The 15,763-nt window shown below is 42.9% G+C and overlaps 1 protein-coding gene across 2 annotated transcripts; it reads right to left on the bottom strand.

Moving 5' to 3' along the window:
- Positions 1 to 4,492: 4,492 nt before the first annotated feature.
- Positions 4,493 to 14,310, bottom strand: LOC114851404 (ALK and LTK ligand 1-like). 2 transcript variants are annotated; one of them, XM_055506955.1, is made up of 6 exons: positions 14,187 to 14,310; positions 11,772 to 13,450; positions 8,232 to 8,282; positions 6,524 to 6,604; positions 5,897 to 5,983; positions 4,493 to 4,983 (listed from the first exon to the last, which is right to left on the bottom strand). In XM_055506955.1, exons 2-6 carry the CDS (start codon positions 11,950 to 11,952, stop codon positions 4,874 to 4,876), a joined length of 510 nt encoding a protein of 169 aa, XP_055362930.1. In that variant the 5' UTR covers positions 11,953 to 13,450; positions 14,187 to 14,310; the 3' UTR covers positions 4,493 to 4,873. The 2 variants fall into 2 exon arrangements, with proteins under 2 accessions (XP_055362930.1, XP_028999106.1); XM_029143273.3 differs by lacking the exon at positions 14,187 to 14,310 and having other exon boundaries at positions 11,772 to 13,581.
- Between the last annotated feature and the right edge of the window lie 1,453 nt (positions 14,311 to 15,763).

The following is a 15,763-nucleotide window of genomic DNA, read 5'->3' as shown; positions in this document are numbered from 1 at the left end:
AGATAGATGCAGTGGTGATTTATCTGACAAAAAATTATAGGACTGGGTGATTAAACAAAAAACTAAACAACAATTAGTGTTCAGTGTAATGTCCAGTCCACAATGCTGTATGCGGGTTATTTATTGTTCCAACAAACAAAACAATCCGTGGTGGCGTCTGGTTGCGAGTCTTGTGGCTGTTTGCTGTTTTCTGGTAAAAACTGTTTGCCAACCCAGGCTCCCACCTGGCTCCTTAACCTGTCCTCCTATATAGTCAGTGAGGTGCACGCAGCGGTGCCTGAGAAATAAGTTTACTGAAACAAGTAGTAAAAAACTATTTATCTAGTAGTAACAGTAGAAATTAACTTAAATTATAGCAATAAATCAACTATATACTGTATATACAACAATTCATAAAGAAAACAAATAAATAGCTCATACAACAGTTGAGTAGTGTTATAGGTTTAGTGGAATATGCTTAGTCAAGTGTTTATGTGTGTTTATAATGTGTTGTGTGTTGTTTTGTGAGCTGCAGCCTGAGGGGGTAGAGTGCGTGTAAGTGACCCTCAGTGGACTGGCGACGCAGTTACTGTGTTATAAATAAAAGGGGCTTTGTGCTTGAGTAGAGGCACTCTCACAGAAAGACCATCTCTTTCTGCTGCTTACTGAGATATTTGGGGTCATGCAGGGACACAGATATTCCTAACATGCTTAGCTGTAGCATAGGAGATAGCTGTAGCACAATAGCCAGTTAGCCTAGCCTAGCCTTTGCTCCTCATCTGTGCATTACATGCCCAGCTGGAGCATACAGTACAGTTCCCATCAAACTTCCCTGTCCATCTAGTATAAAGTACTTTTATATTGTAAAGGTGCTGCTGTTTAGTTATTTCTTGTCTTATTTTCTTTTAGCATTTTCATGTCAGTGTTGCATGTTGCAGTGTTTTGCTGGCTGTAATTGCATTACCCTATTACCCTGAACATGTTAAGTAAACTCTCCTTGAGTACTTGAATGAAAACAACTATATGCTATTTAGTATAGTGTACTTAAAAAATAGCCATGTGATACTGTGATTCTTTGTTTAGTCTGAATTCTTTCCTAATTTGCTGTAATTTGATTTTATGTTATCAATTTTCCAAATTATATGAGTTTTGTTTTCCTGTGATTTTCTGCTGTTCTCTTAAGTCTTTGTTTCCTGTTTTTCCAGTCTGAGACTCTGATTAAGTTTGTGTTTCTTAGGTTGGTACAAAATGCTAAAACTCAGTTTTGAAATGTAAATTATTATAATTAAGATTTAAAAGGATGTCAGTAGTGTTGCCAGATATAAGATAATTATTTTATTTATCAGATAGATCTACTATCTATCTAAACTAAGCAGCTTTATGGATGCTACATTTCAGGAACGGATTCAACCCGTTACTGGAAGTAAAGCTGAGGCCTTTTGACTCTGCTGTGTTCAAGCTGTGTGATAAGGCTTTATATACTGAAAGCTTAGAGACATGACAAATCACCTTCCCTGTTTTCCTGCTTGATTCACTGGGAGTTCACTAAGAGATGTAGCAGAACACGTGATGTTCCATCTACAATGTTTTCCCATGAAATTCCTACAGGGTAACAGTTGTTCTACACCTTTTCCAGTCCTCATTAGTATCAGACAGTCACAGCTGTTGTAACGCGTAACACACTGTCAACAAATTTATCTGACTAAAACCACAAAGACACCAGTAAGTGTTCCAGTCTGGATTAGAATTGAGTTTTAGTTTGGATCAAAGCAAAGGTTAGACGTCTGCCTTTAATTGTGATGGTTAGGGTTAGGGTAAGGGCTAGGGAAGGCATTACTGTATGTCAATGGTTAGTTCCCACGCAGATGTGAAACACGACTGTGTGTGGGTGTGTTTTTGTGTGTGTGTGTGTGTGTTTGTGTGTGCGTGCGTGTGTACGTGTGTGTGTGTATGTGTGTGTGTGTGTGTGTGTGTATGTACAGTATGTGTGTGTTTGCATGTGTATGAGTGTGTGTGTGTGCGTGTGTGTATGTACAGTATGTGTGTGTTTGCATGTGTGTGTGTGTGTGTGTGTGTGTGTGTGTGTGTGTGTGTGTGTGTGTGTGTGTGTGTGTGTGTGTGTGTGTGTGTGTGTAGTGACCTGACAGTTGTTCAGGTCTCATCCAGACTAGTCGCTACCTGCAGATCGTCCTACATGCTTTGCTTTGTTTACACTGTGCTTCTATGAAACTGTAGCTTGATAACTTGACTTCATTCAAAGCAGGATTCACTGCTCGTCATAATCCAGTCACTCAGCTTGTTGACTAATACATAATCCAACTCACAGACAGAAAGGTAACATCCATACTCAGACAAAAGGTAATACTTAACTTGGAACTAGATACAAAAATTTAGTTACGGTTCTGATTTATTGAATAGTTGTTTGCTAATGTTCGTATTCATCTTTTTCCAAAAAATGTTTACCCTGACTTTTTAGATTCTTTCTTGTAGTGCAGTAACATTACCTCATTACAAGTGCTCCTTACTAATACAGCAGCACATGTGAGGCCGCTTGTCAGCTAGTCCCAACCAACTAACACTGCCTCTTCCCTCACTGAGTCTAGTTAACATTCAGCCAATGTAAACCATCTGTGGCACCAGTTAAACTCGATGTAGAGCTCAGTAACATGTTTCTGCTAAAACTGTCCAGATGTGATTTCACAAATAGAATTTGTTTAGATGACGACCACCAGCACAAGCCTTTTAAGGACGAGGCTGTCACATGACGGATGGACGAATGGCAAAGTTTACAAGCCCCCAACCAGGAACCAAGCGGAAGCTCAGAGTAGACGCTGCTTCACTATAAGGTTAAGACACTGAGATGAGAACGGCCTTCTACTGTATGCAATCGTACAGAAATGCTTTTGACATCTGAATTAAAAAAATACCCTGACTTACACAGGCTCTTCATCCCTCGCTCCAAATTGTTTAGGGATGTGTGTTAGCATCACATTAAAATGGGAAAACAGGTCGAGTCACACGCTTGATTTCTGCTCATTCATACAGGACATTCCACCAGTGTTTGGATGGAAGTCTACATGTTTTGACTGACCGGGTCACACTTACAGAAACATTTGGATGTTTAAAACCCTGAATTCAATAAAGGCCAAATGATAAAAGATGACAAGAATGTCTACTCATCTTCCTTCCTGTACCTTCTTCAGGATCATCGAAAATACACACAAATAACACGTTTTAAACCAAACAAATTTAAAACTATATACCTAACTAACTGACTGACTGACTGACTGAATGACTGAATGACTGATTAAGTAACTCACTGACTGACTGATTGGTTAAGTAAGTAGGTAACTAAATAACTAACTGACTGATTATTTAACTAACCAACTGACTGGCAGTCTGAATAATTAACTAACTAACAGAAAGTTAAGTAATTAACTCACTGATTGATTAAGTACGTAAATAAGTAACTAACTGACTGACTGACTGACTGACTGACTGACTGACTGACTGACTGACTGACTACTACTTAGGCTACTTAGGCTTTGCCTTCTCAAGTAAATCCTGGTTGTCATAGAATTAAAGTCAGCAAAGTCTTGACTTTATTGGAAACAACCTCAGTACCTGAACTTCAGTCTCTGGTTCTCTCAGACGAGTTCTTACACCGAACAGGTGCAACGTCATGATCACTGACGTCACTGAGTAAGTTGATGGTGCTTCTAATAAAAGATCAGGACACACAGTGCGTGGCAGGTTCTTGATGGAGAGGGACAGACACAGGATCCTTTGACCGTCCTGGTTTAGAACTAACAACATGTAGATCTGAAGCTGGGAACTCACAACCAGGACAACACAGATGAATTAATATGGTTGTATAGCAGAAAAGGTCTGACTGTAAATGTTCACACGTCATCCATTGAATGTTTAAACACAGTGACACAGACACGCAGGGAAGGTCATCTGAGTAATGATGGTGTTCCTCCTATCAGTACAGTACATACCAAAGATCAATACCCTTTACTGTAACACTGATGGATTGCAGAGGTTGGCTAAGTTGACCAGATTGGCTTTGTGACAAGTCAGCACAGGAAATATTTAGCATGAGCAGCCAAAGTCAACAGCCGAGCTATGTGGCTCACCCTGTCAGTGGCAGACTCTGGCTCCTGTGATTGGAGAATCTGAAGGTCCTGTTCTCAACTAATGTGCCATGGATCTGGGCTTAATTCAAACTCAAACATGACTTCAGGCTGGAAGGACGTTTCTCAGCTAATTTGTTCAATTTGCTCAGGTCTCAGAGAATCGGCCAGTGTCTAATGGAGGAAGTGTGTGTCCTCCACAGTTAAACAGACTGAGGCATGTGACACTAACAGCAGGACTTAATCTGCCCCAAAGCTTAAGGATAGACAAAAATTACTACTAATCAACAAAACATACAAAAACAAATGATCTGACTGCAAATGTGTCAAAGCACAAAGGAATAGTGTAGAAAAGCCAAATGAAGCCACTGCTTCAGTTTAGAGTTATATAAAATGTGCATCTTTATTCCTTTTTGCATGTGTATATGTGTCACAAAACAACTTAAATATACTGATTTATTATATCACCGTGTTTATGCACAGTGATGAACGCGACAGAGAGGCCACAGTTTGTTGTTGTCTATTTAGTCCTTAAAGCCAACAAAATCCTCTGTCTGTTGGATCCAGCCTGTTTTCAGCTCATTACAGGAATCCGCCAATAGAATCCAGTAAAGAGAAGGTTGCTTCACTGGGAAGAAATCTGTTCAGTCAGTACAGTAGAGTCCAATAGAACCAGGCAGGAACCAGCTGAGGTGAGTCTAGTGGTGTAGAACAAAGACATCTTGATTGAAGGAACCAGAACCAAAACAGAACCAGAGTCAGCAGCGCTTGTTGCTTGGTGCTGGTGACCTCTGGATGTGCTGCCTGATGCCTGGAACCGCATGGGCCTTAGGATGGCGTCGCTTCCTCTTCGTCACAGCAACCTGTCCTGTTTGAGAAATGTCACATACTGTATCTTTAATTCATTTGCAACTGTGATATATGTGATATCTGAAATATAACAAGAGGTTTAAACATCCAGCGTGTTTAGATCATGAGCCCTGAAATTGGCGGTAAAACGTACGAGCTGAGCTGAGTGTAGCAGCCAGAGCGCAGAGTCTGGAGGTTTTCTTTAACATTCATAAAGTTATTAGTGAAAAAAAAAATTATTAGTGGAAAAGTAGGAAATTAAGCTCTGTATCTGTTGGTGTTCTAACGTCATAGGTAATGTTGGTGAAGGTTCAAGGCATCTGTAAATCCAAAGGTGTGTGGAGCTCAGAGACCAAAGTAAAAAAACAACTCTGGTTGTGCTGTGTCTGGAGGCGGACGCAGATGCAGATGCAGACGCAGACGCAGACGCAGATGCAGATAAAGGCGTGGACGCGGATGCAGGCGCAGATGCAGGCGCAGATGCAGACGCAGATGCAGGCACAGACGCAGGCTAGACAAAGGCGCTAAGGGAGGAGACCTGAGCATATGCATGACCGGCAGGAGACACAGTTCTCTTTGTAGCATTGTACAGATACTACAGCAGAGGTGGTGGGACCTAGACCCACGGCACCAGGCAGAGGAAGAACCAGAAACAGGAAGGAACAAAACCTCAAGTCAGGGAGTTAGTTTCATCTTTCTATCCTTCACCGCAAACGGCATTCGTCATTAGAATGTGTTTAATATTTCTTCTATCAGAAGGTAACAGAACCCAAACAGGACAGAATGTGAATTTGCTGTTCTAATGTTAAAATTGTTGGGTCGGTTCTGGTAAATCCAAGAACTGTAAGCGGGATTTGTCATTAGAATGTCTGGAAGGAATAAACTACACATAGATCCCGTCTGTTTACACATACGTCCGGGTCCAGACTCACCGTCTGAAACTGTGGGCACCACACTTTTCACAGCACATTCAGGGCTGTTGGCCAGTCGTACCAGCAGCACAGCACATCTCCTATAATCTGCAGACACAAACACAGTAGATCAGAGGTGGAGGCATCAGGTCCAGCTTGTTTAGGCAGAGCTGCTGCTCTGGTGGTGGAACCAACACCTGCACCACGACACGCAGCGCTGAGATGAACATGTGAAGCTCAGCGCTGCCCTGAGCCCACATGGACCTGCTCCTGAGGATCCAGTCCCAGGTAATGTCTGCTGACGTTCAGCAGGTCACAGCACGCACACACACGGTCAGCGCCGTGTTATCAGAGCAATCGTGTCAGAACAGCTGCTCCTGTGATCTTAAATCATGCATGTAGTGTTTATCTTGGATCACGATTTGTATACATATGTGTGTGTGTGTGTGTGTGTGTGTGTGTGTGTGTGTGCGTGTGCGTGTGCGCGTGCGCCTGCGTGTGCGTGTGTGCGTGTGAGTGTTTAACAAGTCTTCTCCTGTTTCCTGAGCTCAAACAACCTTAAGCAGCAACAGGACAAATAGTGACCGGGAATTTAACCGACGACCACTGTGTGTGTGTGTATGTGTTTGTGTGTGTGTGTGAGCTCACAGGCTGGGGTGGTACAGTCCCTGGTGCTGTGGTAGATTCTGTTAAACTGTTTCCTGCACTTTGGGTGGAAGGACAACGGACCTGAAATAAATGAGACACATGATAAGTCAGCGCTGATTAAAACAGTTAAAGACATGACAGACAGCATCTCTACCACAATAAGCACTGGGTTTGCGTTTGACAGAGGTAGATTAGCTAGATTCTCTGAACCAGATCTTGTTTCATTCGTGGTTGGAGGTTTACATAATTTCAGGATTGATTGACTGGGTCTCATATGAAGTTCTGGTGGATCCTGACCTTTATGGTTCTGTCAGGATTTTCCAGGCAGCAGCAGATCTTAACCGTTACCATTACTGTTACTGGCTTTGAAACTGGCGTTGTGTGGTCATGTTCCAGTTGTTTCCATACAGAGATGCTCCTCCACCTGCTTCACACCTCTGAACCACACTGTTCCCCCCTCTTCTCCAAACCCACTGCAGAATCCCTCAGGTTCTGCTTCATTACGGTCACAGGGTCCGTTGTGCGTTCTTGTATCTGTCTTTCTCCATCCACGGAACATCCAGTGAAGGGACATTGAGAGAGTGGACTCTTACAAGTACTTGGGTGTTCACCTCAACAATAAACTGAACTGGTCGCACAATACAGACGCACTGTATAAAAAGGACAGAGCAGACTCTATCTGTTAAGGAGACTGAGGTCTTTTGGAGTCCAGGGACCACTCCTAAAGACCTTCTATGACTCTGTGGTGGCATCAGCCATCTTTTATGCGTGGTCAGCAGCATCTCAGCAGACAGGAGGCGACTGGAGAAGCTGGTCAGGGAGGCCAGCTCCGTTCTGGGGCTGCCTCTTGATTCAGTGCAGGAGGTGGGAGAAAGGAGGATGGTAGCTAAGCTATCATCCATGATGGAGAACAATGCCCACCCCCTGTATGAAACCTTGTGATCACTATGCAGCTCCTTCAGTGACAGACTGACACATCTGTGTCTGAAGGAGCGACACCGTAGGTCGTTTCTACCTGCTGCTGTAAGACTTTACAATCTAAGCTGCTTCCAGTGAACCACTGATAGTGTATTTGTGGTGCAACTGTAACTAACCTCATTTATACTGTAGTCACCATCTAAATGTTTGGGCAATCTTTTATCCTGTGCAATATTCAAACAATCCATGGTGAAATTACCCATCACCTCTTCAGTATGCATGTGTATATATATGATACATCTTTATTTTATTTTTAAATTCTACATACTTTTGATCCTGCTCTTGTTTTATAACTCTACTGCTCCTGCAACGAGGAAATGTCCCCATTGTAGGATGAATAAAGGTCTATCCTCTCTTATCTTCTCCCTCGACTGAAGAAGCTCTCATGTACACCAGCCAGCATCTGTGCAAACACGTGCTGCAGTGTCTCTCAGCCTGGGGCGGTGTGAGTTCAATTCAACAGCAAACCAAAGACCCTTTTGGTGAAAGGTTCTGGATCTCAGTATTTGTTCTGATGCACAGGAAACAGGTGTGGAACCTTGCCAATACTGGGAACGCATTTACAGCTTTAAAGGCTGCCTGGTGGTCAGACCACGGTCCTAGTTCTGGTGGAACCATTAAAGGGTGTCCCTCCTCTATGTGTGTGTGTGTGTGTGTGTGTGTGTGTGTGTGTGTGTGTGTGTGTGTGTGTGTGTGTGTGTGTGTGTGTGTGTGTGTGTGTGTGTGTCACCTGTCAGGTGCTGGATGAATTTCTCCTTATATCGAGGATCTTTGTCACCGTCTGAAAAATATCACCACCACAATGTTAGTAAATCAAATTCAAAAGTCAAACTGGATTAATGCTTGATGATGTTTTGTCCATTTTAGCTGCAGCAGGTGATGCATTAGGTCCAATGATAAAGGAATAAATAAGTGGATGCTTCAATGAGTCACTGCTGTGACTCTATGACTGTGTCCTGCCTGCAGCCTGACTTTTCCAGTCTGCTCATGTATTCTATTCATTTACTGTCTCTTTACTGAATGTGTATAATTCATAATTTCCTTCAATAAAGCCACAGAACACAATGCTTGGAAATAATTTGTGATAATAAATCTTCTATTGTTGGGTCGTAAACATATTTTACTGTTTGTGGAGCCAGAATATAACTTGATCAATGATGTCCTACTTGCTGAACGCATGGACAAAATAGTACATCTACAGTTACTGAACTTGTATTGTGGTCTCTACACAAACAGTCCTTGAAATAACAGACATTTAATGAGTAAATTGATATAAAACCCCTTAAAGGCGAATGAGTGGGATGAAGGAAAGCTCACATTAAACTAAACACTGCATCTTTCTTAACAAATTACAAACAAATCAAACAACTCAAACCAACCCACCACTACAGGCAATAACCACTGCAAAAGATTTTACTTCAAGGATTAAATCACATCCACCGTGATGCTCTGAGCTCAGCCTGCAGCATCTGTAGATGTCAGCCAATGCTGTCTGTGTGAACTGACTCAGGATCAGTTGTGTGTTACAGTCGGTTGTGTGTTAACACGACTGGCTCCCGTTCATCAAGGATGAAGATCAACGCCTTGTGCTGCATCCTCCACATCGACACAGAGAGTCTCTGCTTCCTCCAAAAGGGCTCTTTGAATTTGATTGTATCTGAGTCTGTGACATCAGCGACGTAGAAAAGTAAAAGCCTAATCGGAGCCTCTACGTCGATCTGGGACAGGTCGGGACCTATCCTGGTGGACTTTCTCTGACATCAGTGATCAAGGATGAACCAAAGAACTGGGCAAGGAAAGAGACTCTGTGATGTGGGTCATGGTGCCAGGAGGATCAGTAGTGGGCTTGAGCCGACGGGACAGAGAAAGGAGGGAACCAATAAACTGTTATAAAATGCCAGAACCAGGCCCAGGATACAGAACTGGACCAAAGCCCAGATGTCAACTAAAGGCCTCTATCAGAAACCATGTTTCTGTGTTTTAATGGCTTTCCTCTGATTCTAACCAGTCCAGAAAAAGAACCCAGCACCAAGGAGAGAAACCATAACCTGGTAGAAGATCAATATCCGGTCTTTGGGATGGAGAGGAGGCTCCTGGCCATCTTCCACCTGCAGCCTCACACTTTCAACAACCAGTGTTGTTCCTGTGCGCTATCAGACAGAGTGTGTCCGCCTCTGACTCTGAACATGGGAGCGACTTGGTACTCACCCCCTCAAGCTTTATCCGTGAATACTAGGGACATGTGAGGAGCAGAAGGAAGAGCCAAGACGCTTAACACCCCGAGCTACAGTTCTTTTTGTCAACCAAGGATTATTATGGGCTTCTAACCATGTGGTATCTAAAATTAGAAGCAGCAGGAAGAACAAATTATTCAAAAACATATTGTTTCAATCTGATCTTCCGTGAACTGGTGCCAGTGGCTAAGAGAGAGGGGAATTTTCAATTTGTTCACTAATCCCTCATCCATGAAGTCTGAGTCAGGACCAGTTGACATCAGCATCATGTGTGTGATCGCCTCCATTAACCAACTATGAACACAGCACAGGTTTGCTCTCAGGCGTCCACCATCTGCTGGGATTCATGCTTCCTGGGGTCTCAGCTGTTGTTCCTGTCTCCTCAGACCGGTTCCGGCTGTGAGCGTGTTACAAGTGTTACTTTAGCTGAGGGTGGGGAACTCCCACGGTGAACATGAGCCTCTAGTAGAGAGGAGAAGTGGAAGAATCACCAAACAAAGACAAGACTGGTGAGGTGTTACTTGTATGTAGATCTGTAGAGACGATGAAGTCCTAAACAAAGCAAACAATCCCTGCATCCGGTAACAATCACACCAGTTTACCCACAGTGACACAATAATGGGGGAATTAATATTCACAAACTATTAGCAACTTCACAGAACTGGTTAAATCATAACAACAGAGCAGGAAGTCCAGGTTTGGTCCCAGTTACAGGTTACACCAGGACCGAACAGTCTAAAACCACTAGAGTAACACACACACACACACACACACACTGATGGAGACCAGTGTATTGGTGACACTCAGCACCACGGACAGCTCCGACACCACAGGTGGTCCATCAACTCAACTCAACTTCCATCAAATGTGAAGCAGATTTTAGGAAGCTCCTTTTATTTATTACTGCTGTTATTCTGTCTTGGTGCTGCGGGATATTCACAAAGACATTCTAGATCTGATGCAGTGAAGTCGTTTAAGGTCACACTGATCATTAGTGACCTTTTTAAAGGGCTGTCAACATTTTCTCATAAGACCATAGTCATTCCCACTTTTATATTTTTTGGTCTGCCTGAGGTCACTGCATTAAATCCAAAACAATTTTCTACCTTTTGCTCTGACCAGACACTTTAATAAAATGTAAAAGGCCCTTTGATTTACTAGCACCACATGTTATTCATCATCAATTTAGGAAAATAAAAACAACAATAAACAAAGGTTTCTTTTCAGCCTGTAGGCACTGACTAAGAGTCACAGTAGTGTTGAGCCTGGTATCAATGCCTTTAAAAAAACCCTTGGCGATAAAACTTATCAAACTCTTCCTACAAGCGTCATAAATTAACAAACCCATCGGCCTTAGACTGTGTCTACTCTCTGACCCACAGGTCAAGGCAGACGTCCCAGCCTGATGGCACAGCTTTGCTTGAACAAATAAAAAACTTGAATAAGGAGCCAGTAAATCTTTGTGATTGTTGAGAGACTGAGCTCAGCTTCACTGTTCACTGTTCATCTGTACAAGTAGAGATAATATAGCCTTGTATTAAGATACATAAACATGCATATTATAATATTAGATACTTTATCCTTTATTTCATGCAGTACATTTTAGGGTTAGGTTTTAGTTCATAGTGTTTCTAAATCATATTTTATTAAAATACTTGTGAAAATCACACAATTGTGAATATGTTTAGTACAATAATTAGCTCTGGATTTCCTTCATTCAAAGAATAATAACAGACCAGATGTTAAGAGCTCAGGATGAACTCTATCGGTACCATGCATGGCCTGGTGACCGGTTCTACAGTGAAGCCTGAGCCTCAGTGGTGATGTTCGTTGTTCGGCCTCACAAAGACTCAAACCACACGTGACGACGCTGATGAGCTGAAGTAATGAAGTAGCGGCTCAGACCCGGGTCAATTCTGGTCTCATCGTGTGACCAGAAGATGCGTCCCCTGGTTTGAAATGTCTCCCAATATTAACACCACGTGAAGCAAAAAAGAAACCTTAAAGGAACCAAAGTAAAAGCGATCCGAACTCACCCATTCCCTGGTGTGACCTCTTTTCTCTCTCCAGTGGTTTCACGCCGTGCTCGGTTCCCGCCGCCGTCTCCGTCCTGCTCCGGTACCGGTTGATCCGGTTGACGGGCTCCAGCATTCTGCGTCCGTCGGACGCGGCCAGCAGCAGCAGGACAAGCGCCGAGAGGAGGCGCAGGGACGGCATCACTGGCACCGCTGCAACCGCTGCAGACCCCGCTTTATTAACGGAGCGCTCCACGGTTCGGCTTCATTTTCATTTGTTGACAACTGGCTGTAAAACTGTGCAAAACAAAGCGTGGCTCTTGCACGTTGTGGTTTTCTGCAGGACAGATGTGATCTGATAACTCCGGGCCCTGAAACTTCTTACGCACTTGGTTTTCCCTAAAGGCCAAACAGCCAAAGTAGAACCGCAGCACTGAGAAGGAGTGTGTTTTAAAGTGTTCGGCTTCAAAAAGCAGGGTTTTAAACTTTCCACAAGTCAACTAGAAGTAAGGAGGTTTTCTGTGTTCGGGCTTTGGTCTCACGCTGCTCCCGTCTCCAGTCTCCGGTCTCTGGTCTCTACTCACCTCGGCCGGATGATCTGATTATTGTCTCTTTGTGTGTGACTCTGTTGGGTTTTTATCCCGGATTAGTCCCGAGCCAAGCCGCGTGCCGAACACCGGAGGCCGGTGGCATCTTAGACCGGCGCGGGAATCTGGTCGAGCGAGAGAAGCGCCTTCGTCATCATCATCCTCATCAGGTGCTGTCCTTTGCTTCCGCAGCTGGACGCGCTCATGTCTGTGACTCACGGACTAAAGAGGAAAGTAGGAAGACACTGAAGCTCTGGTTCTTCTCCTCTGACGCTTCTTCTGTCCACATGCTCCAACTCCTGGAAGATCAGGAAGCCCGCGGGAGGCGGGAGGACAGGCACATCTGCATGGAAGCCAGATTAGCGCTAGAGCAGCGCACCACTCCCTCTTAGTGGATACAGACATGAACGCGTCTCACATCCCAAGTTTGGAAAGTTTAGATGAGATGAGGGCGGTTAGAATCAGTGCATGAGGCTGCTGCTTGCTGTGGAAAAGCTGTAAGTCAACACAATTATCACATGTGATGTAGAACAACCACATTTATTAAACAATCACAAATATATACAACAAAAACTAATAAAAAAACAATGAAAGGAAAAACACCCCTCTATAACTGCACACAAGATGATATAAAAACCTGTGTTCAACCGTAAAGAGATTTTAAACCCACTAATTCTCTGAACAACCTCATTGGAGCCTTCAGACAAACGTGGTCAGACTGTGGCCTCAGCGATAACACCACAACCTGAAGACTGCACACAGCCACTGGGGAACCCAACCCGGGTTCCTTACTGCGCTAACCCTGTCATTCACAGCACCTGTAGACGTCTGTTCCCTCTGGTCCAACCATCCTGCCTGTGTCCAGTCCCTGGTCCAACCATCCTACATGTGCTGCAAGGCAGATGGCCGCCCACATCCAGCCGGGTTCTGCTGGAGTTTTTCCTCTTCACTGTTGCTGTAAATTGTAATTAAAGGCTTGCTATATGTGAGATATGTTGGGTTTAGTTGTGTAAGGTCTTAAACCTTACCTTGTAAAATGTCTTGAGATAACTTTGTTGTGATTCAGCAATAAATTGAATTGAATTGAATTCTTTCCTTTGGTCCCACTCCTGACTTAAAAAACAAACAATAAGAAAATGAGCCAAAGGTAAAACAACAATGCTAGAAATAATAAACAGAGAACATGTTCCAGAACAAAGCACATAAAAACATACTTTGTCTGTTATGTCAGCAGTAAATTGTGTTGAGAGATGTAAGAAAAAACAGAACTCGTTCACAAAGTAATAATCCAAGTAAAATGCACAAAATACACTACCTCAAATCATTTAAATAATAATTGCAGGATTTTCTAATAGAGTTTCATTATTTTGACACAGATGAATCTTCTCTGATGAATTCACTGATGTGCTTCTCTGTGTAGCTATGGCATGAGAAGAAGTTACTGTACGTCTGCCTTCTAGTAGACCGGTCAAGTCAAGAAACAAACCGAGAGGAATATATTTGTATAAGTTACTGCAGAAAACAAAGGAAGAGGTAGAAAAACACATCACTGTTGTTTTTGGCAACACTAAGAAAATTGCATCCTAATTACACAAGTTCCAACACATGCACAATAACACAGGGGTCAAAGGTCAGACAAGGCCATTGGAAGTTGTGTGGAGACAAGTGCAAACCATTAGCACCCAGGAATTCTGGGCTTTGTATTGTACCCAGTTTACTCTGTTCCCCCATTAGGTCTTAAGCCAACAACTTAAACTAACAACTAACTGAGCAGCTGCTCAGTTGATTCACCCAGAAGCCACGTGTCCTGATTTTAGTTGCAATAAAAAGCCTATTAAATTAAACTTACCTTGTGTCTTGTGCCACATCTGTGGCAGACATGCTGCTGAATAATCCTGACAACACGGAGGTGTGACTGCTGCATCTGACCGCGTCCACAGCTTCTGGCAGTCAGAGGAACACACAGTTCTTTCTCGTGGCTCAGTCGGACTATTGTGAGTTGGTACGTTGCTAAACCACTGAGCAAATGAAAAAATAACCCAAGAACAGATTCATAGCTAAGAATGTCGAACGTAAAAGACAGAATAATGAAAGTAAAATAATAAAAATAACACAATAATGTTTAAAAATTAAATCTGAACTGTCTAAAACTCCTTGTTCTCTTATTCATCTTCATTCTAAATAAATATGTAAAATCCTGTGCAGACATTCCAGAAGCATCACAGCCTGTGGACACGCTACTGATCTCTGTTTGTTGGTGAATACGTACACAAACACTAAACTCAGAAGTCACTAGAGAAAAAACATCACTGCAAAGGCAGGAGCTAATCAGTCTGGATAGATAAAAAACACCATGGCTAAGCAGGTAAATACAGATTAGGTCACAGCTGAGTGAAGGAACAGTTTTTATTGGTCGCGTTGACCGGTTTTGCATAACTAGGTTCCACTTCTTTTCATCATCACTATTACAGCAGAGCAATAGACACAATATAGCAAATGTGTAATCCTGACACATTTTCTCCTTTTGCAAAACAGTTAATACTGACGTCATTCAAACAGTCCAAATTCCATTGTTTTAGATTTGGTGACCAAAGAGTAACTATCTGTTTCTAACTATTAGAAATCAGTAGATAGAAGACCAGTAGGAACTCACCATAATAGCTGTTTGATACTCCTCCACAGATATCTTGAATTTGCTATCAGCCTTTAGACCTTAAAAATGGTACCAAGTCTGTCCAATAGATTTGACTGTAGTTTAGTTTACATGCATTTTCTGTAATATTTACAATATTTCAGTTTTCTGCCACAGTTTGAAAAATAAATGTCATGGATTCAATGAATCAAAGCATTTCTTGATCTTGACAACAAAGCAATTATTCGCACTGAGATCAGTGTTTTGTATTTTGCTGTCCACTGTGTTATGTTATGTTTTGCTGCATATTTCCAATGGTTTGACACAGTTTGAGCCTTTTGCAAACAAAGTGTATCATTATGGCATTGGAGCAGATGTTTAGACATGTGTGTGAACTGTTAAGAGAATGTGTTGTTTCATTTGGATGGCTGCGTCAAAGCGACTGATAAAAACTGTAAAGCCGACTCACAAACAACCAAGACAAACAAAAAAACAGAAGTCGAGATGAGCAAGCAACACAGAGACACGGACCTGGACAACACAACCTGAAAGTGTGAGCAGGTCCCATCCACGAACAGATGGAGAAGGGGAAGAATGACGCTACGTGTTTGAGTTTAGAGACGTGGAAGATGGGATGAACCTGTGTGTTGTTCCCGGAATGTTCCCGTGTCTCAGGAAATTCTCTGGCTGGAGGTTTTCCACCAGGGTCACTTATACCAACCACAGCCATCTGTGGTCTGAAGCCAACGCTTCATGGACTGACGAAGCAGCTGAGGAGTGGAACGCTGTGACCA

This window comes from Betta splendens, chromosome 2, assembly GCF_900634795.4.
Source record: "Betta splendens chromosome 2, fBetSpl5.4, whole genome shotgun sequence".
NCBI classification, from domain to species: Eukaryota; Metazoa; Chordata; class Actinopteri; order Anabantiformes; family Osphronemidae; genus Betta; species Betta splendens.
The sequence above is the reverse complement of the archived record's forward strand: the minus strand, read 5'-3'. Positions and strand labels throughout refer to the sequence as shown.

What these genes read in the sequence shown, in the direction of transcription:
- LOC114851404 (XM_055506955.1), bottom strand. Translation starts at nt 11,952, where the DNA reads ATGCCGTCCCTGCGCCTCCTCTCGGCGCTTGTCCTGCTGCTGCTGGCC. An exon ending in GAGGTCACACCAGGGAATGG is followed by an intron (nt 8,283 to 11,771) that starts GTGAGTTCGGAT and finishes GATATTTTTCAG; the next exon opens with ACGGTGACAAAGATCCTCGA. An exon ending in GGTGCCCACAGTTTCAGACG is followed by an intron (nt 4,984 to 5,896) that starts GTGAGTCTGGAC and finishes TTTCTCAAACAG; the next exon opens with GACAGGTTGCTGTGACGAAG.